Consider the following 24831-nt stretch of genomic DNA (forward strand, 5'->3'; position numbering starts at 1 on the left):
GAGGCTCAGCTTGTCAATCCTGGAGCCGGCGGGGATGCTCCTCGCCCCTCCGAAGGGGAGGAGAAAAGGTTGAAAAAAGATTCCGCCTTTAGCGTCACCTAGCGGCTGTTCGGGGCGAAGCGGAGCGACCAGCACTTTTCAGACATAGACTTCGCAGGTTCGAGACCCGCCTGCGCCAGGTGTAAAGCAGGCAAAAGGATGCGCGTTGCAGAAACCGAAAGCAAAATTGCTTTTTTTTTGTTTTTTTACCTCCGTTAGTGTACGGTATTCAATTAGGGATGCGCTTACGCTCCAGTTTCCAAACAGATACGAAACTGGCATGTGGAGTTTTCGATGCATTGGTTGTTATTTCATTGGACTGGAAATTTTAAGAATTCTGCATTGTTAGACGTGCAGCTCTTTTGATTTAACGGGACAAGTGGCAACGTGGGCATTTTCCTGAGCATTCAGTGAAATGTAGTGAATGGCAAATCAATAACTGTTCAGTTACTATGTAAGTAATTCAGTATCCAAGAGCGACGGATGGAGGCACATCAGGACACTTCTCCTTCTCAAGCTTTAATATTTTCTGCCTGGTTTTCCAGAAGTTGCTTGTCTTTATTCCAAACCTCTCCAGGCACCAACAGAAAATTGCTTCAACTAAGAAACCTGACCATTAAAAAAAAAAAAAAAAAGAGCCAGAAATTGCAGAACTGAAGTCTGAATAAATTCTGGGAAAAAATGAGAACATCCAAATCCATATCCGATTTAAAAGAATCAGCATCATCAAGACTTCTTTAATGAAGAAAATTGATCCTCCTCTCATTAAAAACAAATTTCAATTAAGTGTGGCAGCATGAAACTCCAGCAGGATGTCATCAGACATTCTGGAATACGACACAAGGAAAATCCACAAATCCTTATAAGATCTTAGCTAGCTTTTGCATCAGGACCAAAGGAGCAGAATTGTGGCAAATAGAAAACTTCAGGGGTCTCTCTTGTTTTTTTTAAGAGTGCACAAAGGATGGGAAAGCCGTTCTCTGCTCCTACGCCATTTCTGCCTGGAACTCTGAAAACAGAGAAAATAATGTATTGACTTCGATCTTGCCTTTATTATTTTTACAAAGTGGCAAACATATCCAACACACCTCCTAATTTTCCCGCAACAACAACCCTGTGAGGTGGGTTGGGAATGACCCAGAGAAACCCAGCTGGCTCTCATGCCTAATGTTGGACTAGAACTCCCAGTCTCCTGAGGATTGGCCCAAAGTCACCAAGCTAGCTTTCAGGGCTATTTCTTGCCTGGGTGTAAAACCTTGCTTTCTCCACATTAAATTTCATTTTGTTGGATAGGGCCAATTGTTCAAGTCTGTCAAAATCTTTTGGGGAGGTTGGGTTTGGGTTTGGGAGGTAGTCCTGCCAGGTGAGTATCACCTGCAAATTTGATAAGGCCCCCTTCTATTCCCTCACCCAAATCATTTATGAAGATATTGAAGAGTACTGGGCCTAAGATGGAACTTCGTGGTACCCCACTGCTTACTTCCCTCCATGTAGTACCATTAAGGATGACTCTTGAGTACGGTTTGGCAGCCAGTTACAAATCCATCTGGTGGTGATGCTTCCTATCCCACTTTTTCTAACTTACTAAGAGGTAGGTTGTAGTCTACTTTGTCAAATGCCTTGCTGAAATCTAAATATACTATGTCCACAGCATTTTATTCATTCACTTAGTCGCTTTGTTGAAGAATTATTGTATGACTGTATGAATGACTGTATCAGTGGTGGGATTCAAATTTTTTTATTAACAGTTCTGTGGGTGTGGCTTGGTGGGCGTGGCTTGGTGGGCATGGCAGGAGAAGGTTACTGCAAAATCCCCCTTCCCTCCCCACCCCACTAACCTGCTTTCCAGCTCCGTTCGCCTGTGCAGGGCAACCCAAGGAGACCCAGCCGATCAGCTGGGACTCAATGGGAGGCAGAGAATAGATGGGAGCGGGGCCAGTCAGAGGTGGGATTTGCCGGTTCTCCAAACTACTCAAAGTTTCCGTTACCGGTTCTCCAAAACCAGTCAGAACCTGCTGAAATACCAACTCTGGACTGTATGAATGTAACTTGTATCCTTACAATTTATATTGACTATTTCCTAGTATGATTTGATTGCTTATTGTACCCTATGACTATCATTAAGTGTTGGACCTGATGATTCTTGATGAATGCATCTTTTCTTTTATGTACCCTGAGAGCATTTGCACCAAGACAAATTCCTTGTGTGTCCAATCACACTTGGCCAATAAAGAATTCAATTCAATTCAAATAAGATTGGTTTGGCATGATCTGTTTTTGATGAACCCATGTTGACTTCTGGTTATAACTGCATACTTCTTTTTACAGATCGGTTGCTTGATTATCTTTTCCAGGATCTTCCCGGATATTGATGTCAGGCTGATGGGTTTGTAGTTTCCTGGGTCTGTTTCCCCCCACTTTTTTTTTGAAGATGGGAACCACATCCGCTGTTTTCCAGTCCTCAGGGGCTCCAAGACTGTTGAAAGATATGGTTCAGTGGTTCTGAGATCACACCTGCCAACTCCTTCAGAATTGTGGGATGTCGTCTTCCCAACCCAGGGGTTGGTTGGGGGAAGAGGCAGCCATTCCTCATCAGAGGTGATTTGGAGTCTGTCATCTCAAAAAAGCCAACACAATCCTAAGTTGCATCAACAGAGGGATACAGTCAAGATCAAGGGAGGTACTAATACCACTCTATAAAGCCTTAGTAAGGCCACACTTAGAATCCTGCATCCAGTTTTGGTCACCACACTATAAAAAAGATGTCGAGACTCTGGAAAGAGTACAGAGAAGAGCAACCAGGATGTTGAGGGGACTGGAGGCTAAAAGATACGAGGAACGGTTGCAGGAACTGGGCCTGGCTCGTCTAGGGAAGAGAAGGACCAGGGGAGACAGGAGAGCATCTTTCAATATTTGAAGGGAGAGGGAGAGAAAGGAAAGGAAAGAGAAAGAGAAAGGAAGGAAGGAGAGAAAGAAAAAAGAGGGAAAGAAAGAGGGAGAGAAAAAGGAAGGAAGGAAGGAGAGAAAGAGGGAGAGAAAGAGGGGGGAGAGAGCAAGAGAGAGTGACTTGAGGCTGAAACATACAATGAACTGGGCCTGGCTAGACTAGGGAAGAGAAGGACCAGGGGAGATAGGAGAGCATCTTCCAATATTTGAGGGGCTGCTACAGAGAGGAGGAAGGGGGTCAGGTTATTTTCCAAAGCACCCGAAGGCCAGACAAGGAATAATGGATGCAAACTGGTCAAGGAGAGAAGCAACCTGGAAATAAGAAGAAATTTTCTGACAGTCGTTTCTGACAGCTCCATTGTAATGCTATTCTATTACTGCTTCTTCCCACCTGGTCTTTGGAAACAGGGTGATTGTATTCACAATGGGGAATTAAGAGGGGTCTCTTCCTGTTCAGCATTAAGCCTAGGTGGTGGTGATGATGATGATGATGACAATAATAATAATAATAATAATAATAATAATAATAATAATAATAATAATAATAAATAATGTGATTATAATTACAGATAATCAGAGTTGGAAGGGACCTTGTAGGTCATCTAGTCCAACCCCCCGCCCAAGCGGGAGACCCTACACCATTTCTGACCAGCAGCAGTCCAGTCTCTTCTTGAAAGCCTCCAGGGATGAAGCTCCCACAACTTCTGAAGGCAACTTCTGTTCCCTTGGTTGATTCTTCCCACTGTCAGAAAATTTCTCCTTATTGCCAGGTTGAATCTCTCCTTGTTCAGTTTCCCTCCATTATTCCTTGTCTGGCCCTTGGGTGCCTTGGATAATAGCTTGACCCCCTCCTCCTCTCTGTGGCAGCCCCTCGAATATTGGAAGATGCTCTCCTGTCTCCCCTGGTCCTTCCCTTCCCTAGACTAGCCAGGCCCAGTTCCTGTAACTGTTCATCGTATGTTTTAATCTCCAGTCCCCTCATCATCCTGGTTGCTCTTCTCTGCACTCTTTCTAGAGTCTCAACCTCCTTTTTATAATATGATGACCAAAACTGGACGCAGGACTCTAGGTGTGGTCTTACTAAGGCTTTATAGAGTGGTCTTAGTCCCTCCCTTGATCTCGATTGTATCCCTCTGTTCATGCAACTTAGGATTGCATTAGCTTTTTTGGCGGCTGCTGCACACGGCTGGCCCCTATTTGGCTGGTTGTCCACGAAGACTCCAAGATCTCTCTCCCAGTTCCTGCTATTGAGCCTGGTTTCACCCAGTCTATATGTGTCCTTTTGTTTTTTCTTGCCTAAGTGCAGGACTTGACTTTTCTCTACATTGAATTTCATTTTGTTAGATAGGGCCCAGTGTTCTAGTCTGTCAAGATCCATCTGGATCTTGAGCCTATCTTCTTGGCTATTCCTGCCAGCTTAGTATCCTCTGCAAATTTGGTAAGTTCCCCTTCTACTCCCTCATCTAAGTCATTAATGAAGATATTGAAGAGTCCTGGGTCTAAGACGGAACCTTGTGGCACCCCACTGCCTACTTCCCTCCATGTAGACTTAGACCTATACTGAATACAGACAATCGGTCAAAGAAGACAACATCAACATCTGGAAATCTACCTAAAGTGGAAAGCAGTTTCAATGCAGAAGGTCATTGTTATTCTGAGGAATTTTTAGTGACATGTTTTGATTTCTTCTTCATGTTTCAGTTTCTTACTGGAGGCCGATTCTGCCATTCTTCCCTGCGTCCTCTGATTGGATTATCGTCCCACGGGAGGGCCCTTGGGCCCCACCCACTTCCATTCAGCATGGGAACGACAACTCCGCCCCTTTTCCATTCATGATTTCCGTTCTCCCCCCCCTTCCCTTGATGACTCTGTCTGAAATAGAGAGGAGTTCGCAGGGAAAGGTAACACAACGGGGACACACACACACACACACACACACACACACATGTGTGCCTGGTAGTTCGGCCTTGGAAGATCTTTGTCACAGGAAAACTTTGGTTTTGTTTTGAGTGAGCTCTTAAAGAGGGCCATAGATCTAGGGGCTTGACCCATCCCGAAAAGGCCGGACAAGGATATTTTCAGTCCCTTGGAAATTAGACAAAAGTTCGGAGCCCACCCTGAATTCAAAAGTCCAAGCTATCCTGGTGCAGGTTTTTGTTGCATTGAGTGCTGGGTGATACTTTTCTGCTATCATTATAGGCTGGGAAACACTATAAATAGCACATTGTAAAGCAGGGGGTTGGACTAGAAGATCTTCAAGGTCCCTTCCAACTCTGTTAGCCTGTATTCTGTAAATAGAATAGAATAAGGAATGGAATGGAATAAAAGAGAAGAGAAAATAGAAGAGAATACAAAACATAAGAGAATAGAAGAGAAGTAGAAATAGAAGAGAAGAGAAAATAGAAGAGAAAATAGAAGAGAGTATAGAGAATACAATAGAATAGAATAACAGAGTTGGAAGGGACCTTGGAGGTCTTCTAGTCCAACCCCCTGCCTAGGCAGGACACCCTACACCACTTCAGACAAATAGTCATCCAATCTCTTTTGAAAAACTTCCAGTGTTGGAGCTCGAAGTAAAGTTCTACACATCGCCCTCAGCTTACAACAGTTCATTTAGTGACCAAAGTTACAACAGCACTGAATAAAGGGACTTAATGACAGTTTTTTTAACACCGTCGCAGCTTCCCCGTGGTCACGTGATCAAAATTCAGAGGCTTGGCCACTGGCATGGACTTATGACAGTTGCAGTGTCTCGGGGTCACGGGTCCCCTTTTTGTGACCTTCCGACCAGCAAAGCCAATGGAGGGGAAGCCAGATTCACTTAACAACTGCCAACCTTGAGCCGGTCAGGATTGAACTCTTGGCAGTGGAAAGAAATAGCCCTCAATACTGCATTCTAACCATTGTGCCACCACAGCTCCAGGACCCTGAGGTCCTTGGTGCTCTCTGAGCGTTGTTGCTTTTTTCCAGATGTTTCACTACCCAACCAGGTAGCATCATCAGGGCTACAAGGCAGTTGGGTTTGTGGAGTAGAGAAGAGGAGGAGGAGGAGGAGGAGGAGGAGGACTGTGGGGTCCTTGGTGCTCTCTGAGTTGGTGGTTTTCTTGCAGACGTCAGCCAATCAGTTCACATCACGAGTGTACTACTAGCCGGCAATTCTTGAAGAGAAAAATGGTCAATTAAAACGGTGGCCCCTTTTTCTCAGTTTTATGAGACTTTGACAGGGAAATCTCATCAGTTTCCAACCACAGTTGACAAACGATTTCCTCCTCCTCCTCCTCCTCCACCACCATCTCCACCATCAATACATCACCTAAAACAGAAATGGAGCGGGACCAAATTTTAGACGGATCCAATGACAATTTTGCAGCTTTTGCGCTCAGGGTTGCCCAATGCCTAAGCTAATATTGCAATTTTTAAAAAAGGGGGGGGGGGAGAGTTGAGCTTTCTTCCTTGGCAGATCAAGGGATCTGTCTCGATCTGGTCAGGATCCACTCCAGGAAGACCTAGATGGAGACCTTTGAAAAGGAAGAGCTGTTTTCCCTGGCCATTTACATTTCAGACTCCACCTCTCCGGTGCAGTTATTAACATTGTTTAAATTGCAGTTTCATGTGTGTGTTTGTGTGTCCTCTGCTCATTCAGAGAGGGGGGCCTGGCTGGGATAGATTGCCCTGGTCACCATGTTCTCCACTTCATCCTGGTCTTCTCCAGCCTGCGTTCCAGCTATGGCCCAAGGGGTCTTCTTTGACCGATGGAAGGATTACCTCAACCTCTCCAAAGTGGTGATGGAGATCGTTGGGGAGCGGAAGAAGCCACAAAGGTTCTCCCCTCCTCGGAAAGACCCTTTGAGCGTCACCGTTCTGCATTGGGTGAATGGAGGCAACAAGAGTAAGAACCCCAGTCCCAAGACCCACGGCACCCGCAGAGACCAACCAAGCCAAGGCACCTGCAACTTTTGCAAGCACAACGGAGAGTCCAAAAAGGTGTATTCTTCTCACACCTTGAAGAGGGCCGACGGGGTGGTAGTTTGCCCCATTCTGCGCAATTACACCTGCCCGCTTTGCGGGGCCACCGCCGACAAGGCCCACACGCTGAAATACTGCCCCAACAATAAGGCCAAGCAATCTTTGTACCGCAGAAGTGGGCGCAACTCGGCCGGACGCATGATCAAGAGATAAAGGGACACCCCCGAGAGGAGCTACACCCCCCTCCCTGATCCTTCTTCCAGTTTCCAGTTCTTCAAAAATCACAGTTGCCAAAGAGGTGATTTTGCATGACTTTAGTGTTATTATATTTATATATTTATATATATATATATATATGATGGGTGAGACCAAACTTTAGTTTTGAAAAAGAGGAAGATTTGTGTCTTTCAACTGCACCAAACTTCAGTTTCGGACAGAAAAAAGCAGGACTCTTATTTTCCAAAATTAAACTTGTGTTTGTTTGTTTGTTTGTTTGTAATTGTCTTGAATAATAATGTGCAAAAGAAGTCACCGTTTGCCTTAAATTGATAAAAGGAAAATAGGTGGTGGGTTACTTTCCTTTTCTTGAAATGTTCCTTACTGGCCCATGTTAGACAAAGTTTTGAGCTACCTTGAACAGTATTTATATCTGGGTTTGTAATAGGTAAAGTTTATTATGATTGGGTTGTTTTTAAACTACCATGTTGACTTTTAATAAACAGTGTTTTTTTTCATGAGTGCATCAAATCACTGCTTCCTTTCTTTGTTTTTAATCCCTGGGTTGAAGTTTCCTGGGTTCTCTACAGTTGATTCTTTGGGTGATACTCAAAACTTCACATTTAATTTTGATTTGGACCGAAGAAGATTTCACTTGGTTCAAGTTGCGTAGTTGTATCTTAAGATGCAATTCTTGTGGTATTTTGACGCACCAGTTAGGGGGGGAAATCACAAACTGAAAATGATATTCTTTTTTCTGCACGCCAATCCTGTTTTTTGTTTTATTTTTGCAACCTCTGCAAATCTTGAAAACCAGCCGTTATTTCTGCAATCCGCATAGCTTTTTAATGCTTGGGGAGGATCAAGTTTTTACTTCCAGCAGTGAAAACTCTCTTGAAAAATTCCAGATTCTCTTTTTGGCTCTTGAGTCTCGCACCATCATCATTTTGTCTTAGTTTGCACACATTTATTGTGGTATGGGTTTTGTATAGACTTAAATAGCACACAAAGGGTTGCAATCCATTGCTGATATTAGGTTTGCCTTGCTGGCATGAGGAAGAATGGAATTCTAAGCAGCTCCAAATGAAACCTAGAACTTAGAATAACAGAGTTGGAAGGGACCTTGGAGGTCTTCTAGTCCAGCCCCCTGCCTAGGCAGGAAACCCTACACCGCTTCAGACAAATTGTTATCCAACCTCTTTTTAAAAACTTCCAGGGTTGCAGGATTCACAACTTCTGGAGGCCAGTTGTTCCACTGGTTAATTGTTCTCACTGTCAGTAAATTTCTCCTGAGTTCTAGGTTGCTTTTCTCCTTGATTCGTTTCCACCCATTGCTTCTTGTCCTGCACAGAACCCAAGCCCAGGCAGCAACACCTATTTGAAAAGTTTGGAAACGTCACAAAACGTGCTGGATTCTTTCCTGCAAGAGGCAATCCCATCTGCCCAGCTGGAGGGGTTTCTCCCAACATTATTACCTGAGCCTTCCCAGGGGCTAGAAACTTGATTCGTTCATATCATTCCATCCTGCAAATCCAAATGAACTTTTCTCAGGGTTTGCAATCAGTTGAGAGAGAAAGAAAAAGGAAAGGATTAAACAGTCAGTTTGGCAGTTGGACCAAGTTAGGAAACAACTCTGCCCCAAAACATCAGGTGTTTGTTTGAATAGCAACAATTCTCCAATAACCCGTGAATGTCTGTGTGTGTGTGTTTGTGTGTAGGAAAGAGAAAGAATAAGATAAGGGAGAGGAAGAGCCTCCTCAGTCCTCCACCAACTGGTGTTTTCACATGTGTTGTGATTGTAGCTCCTAAAATACTGTTTATATAACTCTAAATCAGTGTTTTTCAACTGATGAGTTGAAAAACACTGATTTAATTCAATCAGTTAGGTTGCTTTAAGATGTGTGGACTTTAAGTCCCAGAATTCCCCAGCCAGCATGCTTTGATCTTGGATGATTAGGAAAAGCCATTTGGCAGGAGAATAGAACAGCCTGTCCCGGCCTTATGGCTATTGCAGACCCTGGAAGATGATGGATTGGGCAGAAATTCCATTTAGAAGAGTGGTATCTCAGCATTGGCTAATTGAAGATGGGTGGGCTTCATTGGTTGGCTGGGGAATTCTGGGAGTTGAAGTCCACCCGTCTTCAAGCAGCCAAAATTGAACAATCGAATTAGAACATTCCCACCACACCAATGTCCTTCCAGAGCCGCACGCTTTCACTTCCTATTGTCCACCTTGAGTTGGGCGTGGTCAACCTTCTCTCAGTCTTCCTTCACCTAGAGCAGAGGTCTCCAAACTTGGCAACTTTAAGACTTGTGGACTTCAACTCCCAGAATTCTCCAGCCAGCATAGCTGTTGGCTGAGGATAGCTGGCTTAGTATAGCTGGCTGGAGAATTGTGGGAATTGAAGTCCACAAGTCTTAAAGTTGCCAAGTTTGGGGATCCCTGACCTAGAGAACCTCCAAGATCCGTTGGGGAGGAGCATGGGGGCTCGCAGGTCCAGCACCTTTGCAGGTGACCCAAGTTGAAGGAAGGCAGATGTGTTTGCAGAGATCTGGAGGAGGGTCTGCCTTTAAATGCTCCTCCTGCATCCCCCCCCCTCATGGTTGGATGCATGGAGCCTTGATAGCCCCCATCCCACCCCCAGGTGGTTCCTGGGTTTGCATGGCTGGGCTGCAGCTTCAGGCTGTGTTTCCAGCTCCTCCTTGCAGGAAACCCAACCCTCCTTCCCCCCAGCCACAAGATTTCTGCCTCTGAGAGCAGAAAGTCCTGGGTCAAACTGGAATTTTGTATCTTTCAGCAGACGACCCTTCTGCTGAAAGCAGTGGGGGGTTTGAAGTAGACACTCTCTTCAAACTGACCTAACAGCTACAGGGAGAAGAGAAAACATTGGGACCCTCCTGCCCTGCCCTCCCCTCCCTCCCCCCTCCCGCCCCATCCCACTCCATTCATCCCAAAATAAGAGGTTAGGGGTCTGGGGTCTGCTCTGAGCTGAGAGTTGGTAACAGATAATCAGAGTTGGAAGGGACCTTGTAGGTCATCTAGTCCAACCCCCTGACCAAAGCAGCAGACCCTACACCATGCACCAAGCTACCAATATTTTGTTTCAACCCTGAGCTACAAAGATTTTTGTTTTATTTATTTTGCCAAGCATGCTTTTGATCATATACAGAAGTATAAACATGATTAGGATGACATGAAATGGGTACGGATAAAAGGGGGGGGGCATTAGGACAGGGACGGTAGGCACGCTGGTGCACTTATGCACGCCCCCTTAAAGACCTCTTAGAAATGGGGGTGAGGTCAACAGTAAACAGTCTGAGGTTAAAGGGTTTGGGGAAGAAATCACAGAGTCAGGTAGAGCATTGACCGCTCTGTTGCTGAAATTGTATTTCCTGCCATCGAGTCTGGAGCGGTTTACCTTGAGTTTGTATCTATTGTGTATTGTTGTGGACCCCTTCAATGGTAACAAGAGGTTCATGGTGGGGACTCTCACAACCCCAAGCGATCCATTATTCCAAAGCAGCTTTACTTAAGCTTGCTGGGGGCAAGGAGGGGCCTTAATCTTGGACTTCCTGAAGTCCCCCCCCCCATTTTCCAGGTGGGGTCAGGCTGCAGCCAAGAGGGAGGGTATGTGGCTGCCTTGCACTCCACCCTTGAAGACCCCAAATGTGGGCTACGGCTCAGCATGGTGGGGGATGCCTGCAGATCCACAGGATTTGGGGGCTCCCATGCTCCCATGGCTGAGGTTGGAGGGCACTGGCTTCCTTCGTTAGCTATGGGTTGAATGCGGAGATAATGAAGCCACGAAGGAGAATGGGCTCCCCGCGGTTTATTTTTTTTTCCCCGTTGTTCCTTTTGCAAGTAAATTGTTGCACACAAGAATTCTCCCAGGAAGGAAAAAGAATGATAAAGTCCCTGCATCAGGGCTCACTTTGAGCTGCATGGCTTATCTTTTGCTATTTCCAAGTGCAAGGATCTGAGAAAGGATAAAACCAACCTCCCTCCCTCCCTTCCTTCCTTCCTTCTTTATTTTTCTTCCTCCCTTCCTTTTTTCTTCATCTTTCCTTTTTCTTTCCTTTTTCTTTCTCCTTTCTTCTTTCCTTCCTTCCTTTTTTCTTCATCTTTCTTTCTTTCTTTCTTTCTTTCTTTCTTTCTTTCTTTCTTTCTTTCTTTCTTTCTTTCTTTCTTTCTTTCTTTCTTTCTTTCCATCTCTCTCTCTCTCTCTCTGATAGAGGGAGGAGAAGAGAGAGGCATTCCAAAGAAGAGCAGTAGAGTTTGTTCCCATTATCAAACAAAATTCACATCCACTTGGTGCATGTTTCCTTTTATTTTGTTTTGTTTTGTTTTGTTTCCGTTTTCCCCATCCAGTGGGATAAATGTTTCTTTCTTTCTCTTCACCGTGTTTGCTACACACTCAGCTTTTAGGAAGTTGGCCAGGCCAACTGCCAAGCATCACAACCAGCCAGCATCGGCAGAAGACCTTCAGCCTCTCTTCAGCGGTGTCTCCAGTCAATCAATCAATCAGTCAATCAGAACAGAGCTGGAAGGGACCTGGGAGGTCTTCTAGTCCAGCTCCCTGATCATCACCTCCAGCGATGAAGCTCTCACAACTTCTGAAAGCCTTCCATCGTGCCCTGTTTCTCCCAGTTTCACCTGTGACAGGTCATCTTTGACTTATGACTGCAATTGAGGCCAAAATCTCTTCTGCCAAGTGAAATATTTGTTAACGGAGTTTTGCCCCGTTTTACGAGCTTTCTTGCCACAGTTAACTCTGCCCCCCCCCCCAAAAAAAGAAGTGGGCTTGGGGAGAAACTGGGGGCCACATTTGCTTCTCCCCTGAACCTCAGGCATCACCATGACAACCTCAAGCATCTCTTGTTGGGGCTGCCTCTCATCGCCATGGGGACAAGAAAGAGGAGAGCAGGGTGGTACCAAGTACCGGGAGAGGGAGTGGGAGGGAAGAATATCTGCAGTAGGAAATCAAAACTGTCTGGTGACCAACAAATTCTAGACCTAGACAACCTAGAACTACGCTGCCTTCGGTTTGATCTAGGTATAGTACATAAAATTATATATTGCAATGTCCTACCTGTCAATGAATACTTCAGCTTCAACCATAACAACACAAAAGCACACAATAGATACAAACTCAAGGTTAACCGCACCAAACTTGATTGCAGGAAATACGACTTCAGCCACAGAGTGGTCAATGTCTGGAATACTCTACCTGACTCTGTGGTTCCTTCCCCAAACCCCAAAACCTTTAACCTTAGACTGTCTACTATTGACCTCACCCCTTTCCTAAGAGGTCTGTAGGGGGCGTGCATAAGCGCACCAATCGTGCCTACTGTCCCTGTCCTATTGTTTCTTTTTATTTTTCTTATATGCACCCATGTATTCATAACTATGTTTTTACTTATACCTATTACCTTGTAAGCAATTGACAAACCAAATAAAATAATAAATAAACAATAAATGAATAAATAAATAAATGAATAAATAAATAAAATTAGCTAAAATGTATCTAAATTTATCGCCCAGGAAATAAGGATCGTACTATCATGTATGGCGGACTTATAGGAAAGCCCAGGATTTCTGGCATATATGGCGGACTTATAGGAAAGCCCAGGATTTCTGGCATAAAATTCAGAGCTGGTTGGAGGAAATGGGTGAAATCAAACTTGAATACAAACCAAAATTCTTCTTATTGGGAATTAATATAGAGAGACATAATAAAGATATGATGCACCTAATCATACCTGTGATTCCGGCTGCAAGACTAGTCTAAGCTCAAAAGTGGAAACTTAAGGAAATTCCAGATGAAGTGGAGATAATTAAAAAGATATGGACATGCACAGAAATAGACAAATTAACACTGGAACTAAAAAATAAAGATGAATCTGAATGTTACAAAGTATGGGAAAAGTTTTACCACTGGTTGGGAAAAAGGAAGGACTTAAAACTTTAAATTAAAACAAGATAAGGATGTTAAGATGACAGACTAGGAATGTATAAGAATTGGTGATATTGATGTATGTATTATGTCAATATGTATTATTTACTAGCTATGTAAGACAACAGGATGATTACACCACGTTCAATGCTTTTAAATGTTTTTGTTTAATAACTTAAAAAAACAAAAACTGCCCGGTGGGAAGCAGAAAAGATTCAAGCCATGATTGGTGGCCTGATTTTTAAGCTTCATCATTTATCTAGATCCATTGCTCCAGGAATAAACACTGGTCCTCGAGGGCAGGGTTACTCCTTGTAGGAAGAGGCTGAGTTGTGGGCTCCTGCTTGGTCAGAGAATGTGGTAAATACAGGCGGTCCTCAACATTACAACAGTTCATTTAGTGACCGAAGGTGAACAACGGCACTGAAAAAAAGTGACTTATTATGATGCTTTTTTCACACTTAATGACTGTTGCAGCCTCCCCACAGTTGCCTGATCAAAATTCACTGGCTGATACTTATGACGGTCACCTGAGGTCACGTGATCTCCTTTTGCGACCTTCAGGCAAGCCAGGTCAAGTGGGGAAACCCGGATTCACTTAACAACCGGGTTACTAATTTATCAACTGTCGTGATTCCCTTAACGACTGGAGCAAGAAAGATTGTAAAAATGGGGCAAAACTCATATAACCAATGTCTGATTTAATGGCAGACATTTGGGGCTCAATTATGGTCATAAGTCGAGCTCCACCTGAAATTCCGAAAGAGAGAATGACATTTTAGGGCCAATTCAGGTCCTGAAAATGTGCTGGTTCCAAAGAGTCCACTAGGGGGCGCCACGTGATCAGGATGCTGAATTGGTCATTGGTCATATGACCATTGCCCCCCCTTTGTGTGTGTGTGTGTGTGTGTGTGTGTGTGTGTGTGTGTGTGTGTGTGTGTGTGTGTAAAAATATATACACAACCTTAAGGGGATATTGCTTGTCTCCCTTCTTCTTGCTTAATTCTTCTTTTCATCCGTTCTCGGAGGCATTTCCTCTGATCTCTTTTCTTTTTTTTGCAAATCATTTTTGTTTCAAGCCTTTTGTCCCCCCTGGAGTAAAATCTCTTCTGACAGCTGCCCTCATTTAGATGCTACCTGAGAATAAATCTCTTCTCCTTCTCCTCCTCCTCCTCTCCACAAACCCCTCTCCCTTCTAGCACTGATGATGTTACCTAGTTGGGTCATGAAATGTCTGCAAGAAAGCAACCAAGCTCAGAGAGCACCAAGGATCCCATAGCCGCCCTCCTCCTCCTCCTCCTCCTCCTCCTCCTCCTCCTCTTATTTGTCGTTCCTTTGAATTGTTCCTAAATCTAGTCTGGGTTAATGAAAAGAAGGACTAGGGGTGATTGATAGCAGTCTTCCAGGATTTGGGGGGGGGCTGCCCCAAAGAAGGGGGGGTCAAGCTATTCTCCAAAGCACTGGAAGGCAGGACAAGAAGCAACGGATGGAAACTGATCAAGGAGAGAAGCAACTTAGAACTAAGGAGGAATTTCCTGACAGTGAGAACAATTAACCAGTGGAACTACTTGCCACCAGAAGTCGTGGGGGCTCCATCAACGGAGGTTTTTAAGAAGAGACTGGACACAGTCAATGGGGGAGGCACTAACAACCGTATTACGAACTTAACAACTGCAGAGTTAAGTATAGGAAAGGTTATAAAATGGGACAACACTCAGTTAACAAAAGATTCACTCAGTAACAGAAATTTTGGGCTGAATTATGATCATAAGGAATACTTATTACCTGTATTTCAAAACTGAAAACTGATATTTCTTTTTGCAGGCAAACCGGATAGAAGGTGAAAGTTATGATTGTTATTAAGGTTGGTTGTGTGGTCAGCTAAATGTTTAGATCAGATTTATCATTTTTTTTGTCCACCTATTTATTTGGATTCCTCTAAACAGCAGCAAAAAAAAACAAAAAACTGACATCGGGGATTTGGCTATCTGTATTGGAAGCCCCTTTGTGGTACCTGGAGGGGAGGCGGTTGCTTAGCAACGGCTGCAGTATTATTTGCAACCTGCTGGGCTCAAGTTCTTAACAATATATAGATATAGATATAGATATAGATAGATAGATAGATAGATAGATAGATAGAGAGAGAGAGAGAGAGAGAGAGATAGATGATAGATAGATAGATATAGATATAGATATAGATATGTTTTCTTATGTTTTCGTGAGTATTTGTATGTATAGTTAATACCCAAACAGAGCTGAATACCATGTGTGTGTGTGTGTGTAGATGGATGGATGGATGGATGGATAGAGATATAGATAGACGGATATATATATCTCTCTCGATATATATTGATATATATCAATATATATATATATATATTGATATATCTATGTATCTAATTTAATATGTTGATATATATATATATATTGATATTTGTTTTCTTAAGTTTTCGCGGGTACTTATATGTATGGTATTCAGGCTTCTGGTGAACACAATACAGAAGCCTGATGATGGCAGATGAGATTCTGCTGAAACGTTGCTACAACTATAATGACGTGGGAAAATACCCGAACAAAGCTGAATACCATATACACACACACACACACACACACACACACACACACACACATATATATATATATATATATATATATATATATATATATATATATATATATATATATATATATATATATATATATATATATATGGTGTTCAGCTTGGTTCGGGTATTTATATATTTTCTTAAGTTTTCGTGGGTACTTACATGTATGGCATTCAGCTTTGTTCGGTATTTTCCCACGTCATAGTAGTTGTGCTTTTAAAGTTGTAGCGAATGACGTTTCAGCAGAATCTCATCTGCCATCATCAGGCTTCTGTACGTTTCGACAAGGTCCCACTCACCATCTTCAGGCTGGTGCTTTCGGCTTCGTGCTTGTGCAAGCAAAATGTGATCGGAGCTGCCTATCTCCTGTCTCCCTATATATACTGGTGGGGAGGTTGGCTGTTCTGGCAGCCCTGCGGTGTATATCCACACGACCACCAAAAATTATTCAGGTGGGATAATGGACTCTTGAGTATTAATTCAGAGCCTTGTTCAGCCATGAAAAGGTCCAGCTACACTCAATCGATCAGAACAGAGTTGGAAGCCCCCGCCCCCAGAGGTCTTCTAGTCCAACCCTTTGCTCATGCAGGAAACCCTAGGCACTCTGACCATTCCTGACCGATGCTTAGCACAACATTATGCGCCAGCATGCAGGCTGGCAAAGGGAAACTGAATCGAGCAACAATTGTGTAGCGCAAACAATGTGTGGAAGTAGGAAAGGAAGCTCTGAGTTCTTTGGCTGCGTTCAACAGATTTCAAGAGTTTGAATGTGACTCCGGTAGTGAAAATACAGACTTTTTCCAGAGGTCTGTTGACAAAGCACTGACCAGAACAACTTGCCTCCAAAAGTTGTAAATGCTCCAACACTGGAAGTTTTTTTTTTTTAAAGCAGAGATTGGATAACCATTTGCCTGAAGTTGGTGTAGGGTTTTCCTGCCTAAGCAGGGGGTTGGACTAGAAGACCTCCAAGGTCCCTTCCGACTCTGTTATTCTAAGTCTTTTGAAGCCTTGGCAACTTTAAGATGGGTGGATTCCAACGCCCAGAATTTCCCAGAACGGGGCCCTAACGTTATAATTTTGAAATAAAATCATGCAAAGCCCTTTCTTTTCCATCCCAATGAATGAAGCAGTTCCTTTTTTATAAAAGAAAAAGAAAATTACTATTTGAAGCTTTGGAAGGAGGAAGGGCAGCCTGCTTGGGGACAAAAGGGTGTTGGAGGGAGGCTCAGCCGAGAAGGTGCGATCCAAAGCTTGCGAGAAGACGGTGAAGAGGATGGGGCATCGTTCTGCCGAGAGGTTTCACTCTTGATGGCACCGGTCCTCCACTTATGACCACAATTTGAGCTCAACATTTCTGTTGCTAAGTGAAACCTTTGTGGAGTTTTGCCCTGTTTCACCACCTCTCTTGCCTCATCGGTTCAATGAATCACTGCAGGGGTTCAGTTCGTTGTTAACCCGGTCGTTAAATGAATCCGGCTTCCCATTGACTCATCTTCTTTGATGGTCGCAAAAGGGAATCCCGTGACCCACCCACCCCCGGGACATGGCAATCATCGTAAATACGAGCCCATTGCCAAATGTCCGAATTTGGATCCCGTGATCACAGGGAAGCTGCAAAGGTCGTATTGGTGAAAAACGGTCACGAGTCCCCCTTTTTTCAGCGCCGTGGTAACTTCGGACGGTCGCTTAATGAGCCATTGTAAGTGGAGGACGACCTGTGCTTGCACCGTTAAAGACAGACTCCGAGAATGTCTAGGGAGGAGGCATCTTAACTCTCTTCCTCCCAAACAAACGATCTAAGCTTTGTGTTGTGGCCCGCCGGTGGCTAGCGGAGCTGGCAGCATATTCGGACGGGGAAGAGGTTGGGGAGGAACCTGGGCCAGTCCTGGAGGCTGAGGAAGGCTCGGACGAGGGCTCTGCGTTGGAGGCAGAGGTGGGGCCAGGGCAGTCTGGCAGTTATCAGCTGCCTTCGGAGTTGGACATCAGTGAGGCAGAAGAACAGCTGGAGCCTGTTCCCGATGTGCACATGCGCAGAGCTGCCAGAAGAAGGGAACAGCTAAAGAACAAGTGTCGACTTGGGAGTAAAGGCAAGGGTGAACGGTGAATGGCCCCCTCCCATAGGGATTAAAAGAGGAGCAAAAGGGGAGGGGGATTTTGCAGGAAAGAATTCATCCGTTGCAGCCGTGTGAAGATCTGTCTGTGCAAATCAGAGACTTTGTGCCGAGTCCTTCCTTGTCAGCACTGCGTTTGGAAATAGTTACTGGGCAGCTCTCCAAGCTAGATGAGGTCTGTGCTCCTAATCGCACCCTTGAAAGCCTGTTTGCCAGGCCTTTGGCGGAAAGCGAATGCAAGAAATTCACCTTTGTTTAATAAAAGGGGTTTTGCCGGGACAAAGAGTCGGCTTAGTGCTTTTGGGGGGAAAGAACACTTTGCTGTCTCTTGGTCCTGTTGTAAGTCAAGGACTGCCTTCTCAGCTCCTCGTGCCGCTCGACTCTCTCCAGGTGAAGGATTGAAGACGTTCTACACTTGGCCATCTTCTCCCTAGTTGAAGGCGGTCATTTCCCATCCTAGTTGTGAGAGTGCAGACCGACGTTGACCTCATATGACTCCTGGCCGTTGGAGAAAGGGAAGGCGCAGCGGCGGCTTCGGACCGTTGCCTCTTGGCCGGCGTCCAAATTGCACCCACCTCCTACCAAAGGGCAGCCTGGCACGATGGCCTCCAAAGCCCCCCCCTTCTCTCCCCCCCACCCATCCTTTTCTCGCACACATTCAAAATTGCACCGCTGGAAGGGAAAAAAGCCGGGAAAACCGTGCAACCTTTCTCGCTGATTAATTGTCGGGCGGGATCCATTAGGCCAGTTTTAATTAACTTAAAAAGGGCCTTACGCTCCATCGGCCAAAAATGAAAAAAACCCACATCGTTTTTTTGTGTGTTTTTTTTAATGCTTATAAGAGAGGATGCACTTTGCTCTCGAACCAATGTTAAAAAAAGACTCCCTTTCTGTTCCCCCTCCCACCGATGCGGTCAGAGTTTTAAATTCATTTTTCAATCTTTTAACAATCGTATTTTCGTGGCTAAACTCACCTTCCAACATTTTGCGATGCGTTCGCAGGTTTAGCGGCGAGAGTTCAAATCCAGCAGCGGAGGTTGGTTAGGAGAGAGAGGCTGAGTCAGAAACCTGTGGAAGATCCGGCTTTGGAACTCACCATATGCTCAGGAGCCAATCTGAATCAGGTACTTTGAGGAGTCTGTTAGCTTTTAATTGACCTCATTGGGCTGCGGTGGGGAGAAAACTGGGGATTGTGATGAAAGGACTACTGGTCTTTGTTTGACCGACCACAATTGGGATTGGCAACTCGGTCGTTAAGTGAAGCCGTTGTTAAGGGAAACCACCACCATGCTCACCTGTTGGAAATCTGACTCCTTACCTTATGAACACAATCAATCAAGGCAACTGGGCAAGTTCAATTTCTAGAGTCAGTGGCTATTGAAGTCCTTGAGAGATCTGGATTCGAACTCAGTACCCGGCCAATGAACTTGGTCAAGGAGAGCCCTATTCTTATCCTGTTCGACCCTCCCCCCTGCCCCGATCCCCCTACTAAGCATTTACACATTGGAGTCTCACCACATGGGCAGGGCTGACATTAAGCAACATTGGGGCTTCCACCCTAAAGTCACACAGGTGGTCGTGACAATGAATCGGCCCTCGGTAGTCCTCGACTTACAACGGTTTGTTTAGTGGCCGTTCAGAGTTACGACAGCACGGACACAAAAGCGAATTGGGGACGGTTGTGCTTCACCCTGAAGAAAAAAACATGGCCGCCCCCTTGTTGGTCAGGTGATTAAAATTCAGGTGCTGGACTCGTACTTACAACGGTCGCAGCGTCGCAAGGGAGGGCCACGTCGCGAGATTTCCCCATTCGGCAAGCAATCTGGGCGAACGGCCTTCCCGACTGCGGTGTTTTGCTTAACGACGGTGGCAAGGAAATCCGTGAAAGGGGACATGCCCCCCCCCCGAAGGAACGTCTTGCTCCGCCCCAGAAATTTGGGGTCCAAATTGGGTGTCGTAAGTCGAGGACTTCCTGCCGTGGCTTCAGGGTGAGGCGTTGGGGGGAGGGGATGCAGTCGATGGGGGATGAGTGAGGAGAGGGTGGTAGCATGAAACCCCACAGATTCCTTGGGGGGGAGCGGTCAGCAGCCTGTGTCCTCCCTCACCCTTTGCCCTATAGATTTTGGGGGAGGGGATGTTAATGGGAGCCATTCTTTCTTCTTTTTATGTTAGAAAGGAAAATTCGGGGCATAAAACTCGACAGGAACATCCAAGGCTGAGATTCACCCTCAATTTGAAGGAAGAAAAACGGCTTCTGGGTTCGAATGACGGGATGTCCTGGACTTATTTTGTTTAGTGACCGTCCAAAGTTACAACGGCACTGGAAAAAAAAAATAACCCTGACTTATGACCCCTTTTCACACTTACGGTCTTTTGCGGCATTCCCTGGGGCGGGGCATGTGATCTGAATTCAGATGCTTGGCCACTGGTTCCGACTTACGACGGTTGCAGTGTCGTCAGGGGCCCACGCGATTCTCCTTTTGCGACCAAGTCAAAGCCAGATTCACTTAACAAGCCAGATTCACTTAACAAGTTTAGTCAAAGGTGACTAAACTTCTCAATGGCCAGGGATTCACTCAGTGACTGGGGCAAGGCCGGTCGTCAAATGGGGGCGAGAGACTCACTTAATGGAGGTCTCGCTTAACAACAGCCATGTTGGTCTGCGTGGTGGTCGTAAGTCGAGGACCACTTGGCTATAGAGCCGGACGTGATTGGTCCCTGCCCTCAGGGAGACTCCCTTGACCTCTTGTAAAGAAGGGAGGAGGGGGGAATATTGGGGCTGGATTTGAGTTGGGAGGGCAGGCCGTGTTTTTCGACCCTGGCAAAATTAAAGGTGGATGGACTTCAACTCCCAGAATTCCTCAGTCATATACGGCTGGCTGGGGAATTCTGGGGGTTAAAAGTCTTCCAATCTGTGGAAGCAGGGAAATCTATATTTATGTCAGACAAGTGGCTGTTTAGTCTCTTCTTACAAACCTCCTTGATGAGTTTTTATCCATTTCCTTCCTTCCTCCCTCCCTCCCTCCCTGACTCATAGAATCCTAAGGCTGTAAGGGACCTTGGAGGTCTTCTAGTCCAGCCCACTGTTCAAGCAGGAGAACCTATCGTATTTCAGATAAGTGACTGTCCAATCTCTTCTTAAAAACCTCCAGGGATGGAACACCCACAATTTCTAGTGGCAAGCTGTTCCCCTGGTTAATTGTCCCCACTGTTAGGAAGTTTCTCCTTAATGTCAGGTTGCTTCTCTCCTTCATTAGTTTCCATCCGTTGTTTCTTGTCCTGCCCTCAGGTGCTTTGAAAATTAATTTAACCCCCTCTTCTTTGGGGCAGCCCCTCAAATACTGGAATATTAATATCATGTCGCCCTGAATTCTGCTTTTCTTTAGACTAGCCAAAAACCCAAATAGCAATAGCACGTAGACTTATATACCGCTTTATAGTGCTTTACAACCATCTTAAGTGGCTTACGGAGTCAGGCTCTTGCCCCCAACAACCTGGGTCCTCATTTGACCCACCTCAGAAGGATGGAAGGCTGAGTCAACCTTGAGCCTGGTGGGATTCAAACTCTTGGCAGTGGACAGAGCTAGCCTGCAATACTGCATTCTAACCAGGAGGGAGGGAGGGAGGGAGGAAGGAAGGAAGGAAGAAGGAAGGTTTATAGAGTCAGCCTCTTGCTTCCAACAATCTGGGTCCTCATTTTACACATCTTGGAAGGACGGAAGGCTGAGTCAACCTTGAGCCAGTCAGAATTGAACTCCTGGCAATTGGCAGAATTAGCCTGCAATACTGCATTCTAACCAGAAGGAAGGAAGGAAGGAAGGAAGGAAGGAAGGAAAGGAAGGAAGGAAGGAAGGAAGGAAGGAAGGAAGGAAGGAAGGAAGGAAGGAAGGAAGGAAGGAAGGAAGGAAGGAAGGAAGGAAGGAAGGAAGGAAGGAAGGAAGGAAGGAAGGAAAGGAAGGAAGGAAGGAAGGAATCTGGGGGAAGGCGGAAGTGGAAGGAGCCAGTCAGAAGGAAGGGAATTGGGAAGGGAAGGAAGGAAGGAAGGAAGGAAGGAAGGAAGGAAGGAAGGAAGGAAGGAAGACAGAGTCAGCCTCTTGCCCCCAACAATCTAGGTCCTCATTTTACCCACCTCGGAAGGACGGGAAGCTGAGTCAACCTTGAGCCTGGTGGGATTCGAACTGCCAACTGCAGGCAGCTGGTTGCAGCAGAAGTACTTGCAATAGAAGCACTCTAACCATTGCACCACCATCCTGTATACAGGGTTAAAAAAAAAAAAGCAGCCTGCCAATGCCAATCCAATTAATTGACCCTTTTTGCTTCTGTGGTCCTCCAAGTCAAAGAGATGGAGAGAAAGAGAGGCTGAAACCCACCCACCCCACAAAAAGGTCTCCATCACAGAACCGGTCACAAAGACCTGGAAGCCCAGACTGTCTCTCCCAAACAGGGATTGGCTGCTGTGGTCATCGTGCCACGCCTATTATTTCTTACTCAGCCAATGGGAAAAAGAAAAAAAAAGGAAAAAAAAGAGCTGGTGAAGCCATGAAGCCTTGCCAGTCACCTGGCACCGAGATGGTGACATAGCAAGCGGGATGGGACTGAATCGTGATGTTTGATCCAATTAAGGCAATTAAGCGTTGTCATAATCATCGATCAGGAGATCTGGCTGGGTTGGGACCTGCCACGTTGGGCGAATTGAAGGAACAATTATTTTGGAGCAGGGATATCCAACCTTGAGGACTTTTAAGATTTGTGGACTTCAATTCCCAGAATTCCCCAGCCAGCTTTGCTGGCTGGGGAATTCTGGGAGTTGAAGTCCACAGGTCTTAAAGGGGCCAAGGTTGGACACCTCTGTTTAGAGCGTTTGAGAAGTTCTGAGATCTTCTGCAGAGGATGCAGGAATTCAACGCTTCCGGCCAGTGGCGATTGTAGCTGGGGCTGCCAAGCAGATGGACCATGCCCCACCTGGAAGACCCACCAACTCCTCTACTCCTAGGGTCACCAACAGAACGGCCGAAACAGGGCACGGTGGGGTTGCATCTCTGCCCAAGCCACTAATGTATCTCAGGTAGCTTCCATAACTACTTGAGCGTAGCTGATTGAGACATTCTGGAGCCAAGGACTGAGCCAGCCGTGCCCCTGAGGGAAGAAAATGGCCGTACTACTTTAATATTAGACCCTGGGGAGCTGCTTTTGGGGGGGGGGGGCGCTGGCTTCGTTTCCCTCTTTAGTCTCCCCCGTCCTTCAACCACGCTTCATGCAGAAGAAACATCAGGGCAGCTTCCTTGGGACATTTTTGGATTGACTTGATCCCCTGATGGCTGAAGACGTGGGTGGGGAGCAACTAAGAGGTGGACCTTCAGCCAAAGACTGGAAGTTCTGTAGGTCCATCGGGATCAGGGATCAAAATTTGCTCTCAGGGATCCTGTTAGCTTCTGACTGAGGAACTCAGAAAGAGTTTTAAGGTGGCATCTAGCCGTAGTTCCTGCAGAAATTAAGATTGGAGAAATTTTAAAACATCGGACACGGGAGAAGCCCGTGAAAAAGGGTCTTGGGGACCCCTCACTGGTTCCCCCCCCAGGCCACACTTTTGAGAGCAACCCCCCAAATGTTGTGATCTCTGGCACAGACAACACCTCTGGTGGGTGAGGATGAAGGAAGTCCAACACAGGTGAAGGAACCTGGTGCGTGGTGGGATGGCGGTTTGAGAATGACCCTTCTGCCCGGTTAATGGGACGAAGGAGGGGTGTGTGAAGGGGGTGGGGTGGGGAGATGATGAACCCTCGATGCCTTTTCCTTGTTGGTAGGCCCCCTTCCCCCCTCCCCAAACTCCATTCGTTAAAATGGGTTAAGAGATTGTCGTGAAATGTAAAGAAAAAACGACAACAGAAGACGGAAGAGATGTCGTGAATGGACATTTATCATGACAAGAAATGAGTTAATAGTATTAGCACTAAAAAAAAAAAAAAGGCTGACTCCACCAAGCACAAAATCAATACACAACTTTACACTAAAACACACAAACCTACCAAGACATTCAGAATTTTTTTTTCTTAAATTGTTTTTTGTCTCTTCTCTTGTTTTTTGCTAGGTAGCCATGACGATGGAATTGGTTTACTTAGTTGCTCCTTTTTAAAAAATAATAACAATTAAAAATAACCCCATTTTCGACCATAACCCCTTCCTTGGCTGAGTGGCCACTCCCTTTGGCACCAACGCCCCCGTAAGATTTAAAGAAGACCTTCTGTCTCAAAGGGAGAGGTTTAGATGGAGAAACAAAAAAAGTTCCGGAATGATTTGCAAGCGAGTTTTGTATAAAAGGAACTGGAGGTTTGTGGGTCTGTAAGGAGACACGTCCCGCTGGTCTTCTTCAAGTGGGCATGGTTGAACCTTCAACTGTCTTTAGCCGCCTTTCCGAAATGGACAACCTCACAGGTGTTGGGTTACCAGGATGGTCAGACCGATGTTGACCAAGGATGGAGTGGAACTGAACCCCAATTCAGCTTGGAGAGAACCAGATCGAGGAAACCTCTTCCCCAAGATCGGGTGTCAGCATCCCATGGCTCTGGAGCCGCATGAGGCTCTTTGGGCCCTCTGCTGAAGCTCCCTGTTGGATGATCCCATCACTGGCTGGCTCTGCCCCTCGCCCTCCCTTCCCAGTCACTCCTCACCTGGCCTGAGAAAGTAAAACACAAAAAACAGAAGGGAGAGACCCATTTCCCACAGAAAACACCGGGAGCCACAAAACCAGGGTAAGTGTGGTGGTGGTGGGGTCATGTGACTGAGTGGGAGTGATGTTGAGTTGGCCACGCCCACCCAGGGTTTGAGGCTCCCGGTGTTTTCTCTTCTTTGGGAAATGGCTCTTTGAGCATTTAAGGTTGCAGACCCCTGCCCAAGACGTTCTACAAGGGATGGTCAAAAAAAAAGAAGTCGTCCCGATAGGGGTTGCACCTGTGCGATGGAAGTTCTCGAGAAGATTGATTGCTCTACAGTGGT

The 24831-nt window shown here is 45.7% G+C and overlaps 1 protein-coding gene across 1 annotated transcript; it reads left to right on the forward strand.

Moving 5' to 3' along the window:
- The first annotated feature begins 6666 nt into the window (after positions 1-6666).
- NANOS2 (nanos C2HC-type zinc finger 2) lies at positions 6667-7164 on the forward strand. The gene has a single exon (XM_026689494.2). It carries the CDS (start codon positions 6667-6669, stop codon positions 7162-7164), a length of 498 nt encoding a protein of 165 aa, XP_026545279.2.
- The last annotated feature ends 17667 nt before the right edge of the window (positions 7165-24831 follow it).

This window comes from Notechis scutatus, chromosome 8 (genome assembly GCF_049901735.1).
Source record: "Notechis scutatus isolate UNSWTSFEM ecotype Mainland chromosome 8, rNotScu1.2, whole genome shotgun sequence".
NCBI classification, from domain to species: Eukaryota; Metazoa; Chordata; class Lepidosauria; order Squamata; family Elapidae; genus Notechis; species Notechis scutatus.

Excerpts from the sequence above, each read along its gene's own strand:
- NANOS2 (XM_026689494.2), top strand. The coding sequence starts at position 6,667 with ATGTTCTCCACTTCATCCTGGTCTTCTCCAGCCTGCGTTCCAGCTATG.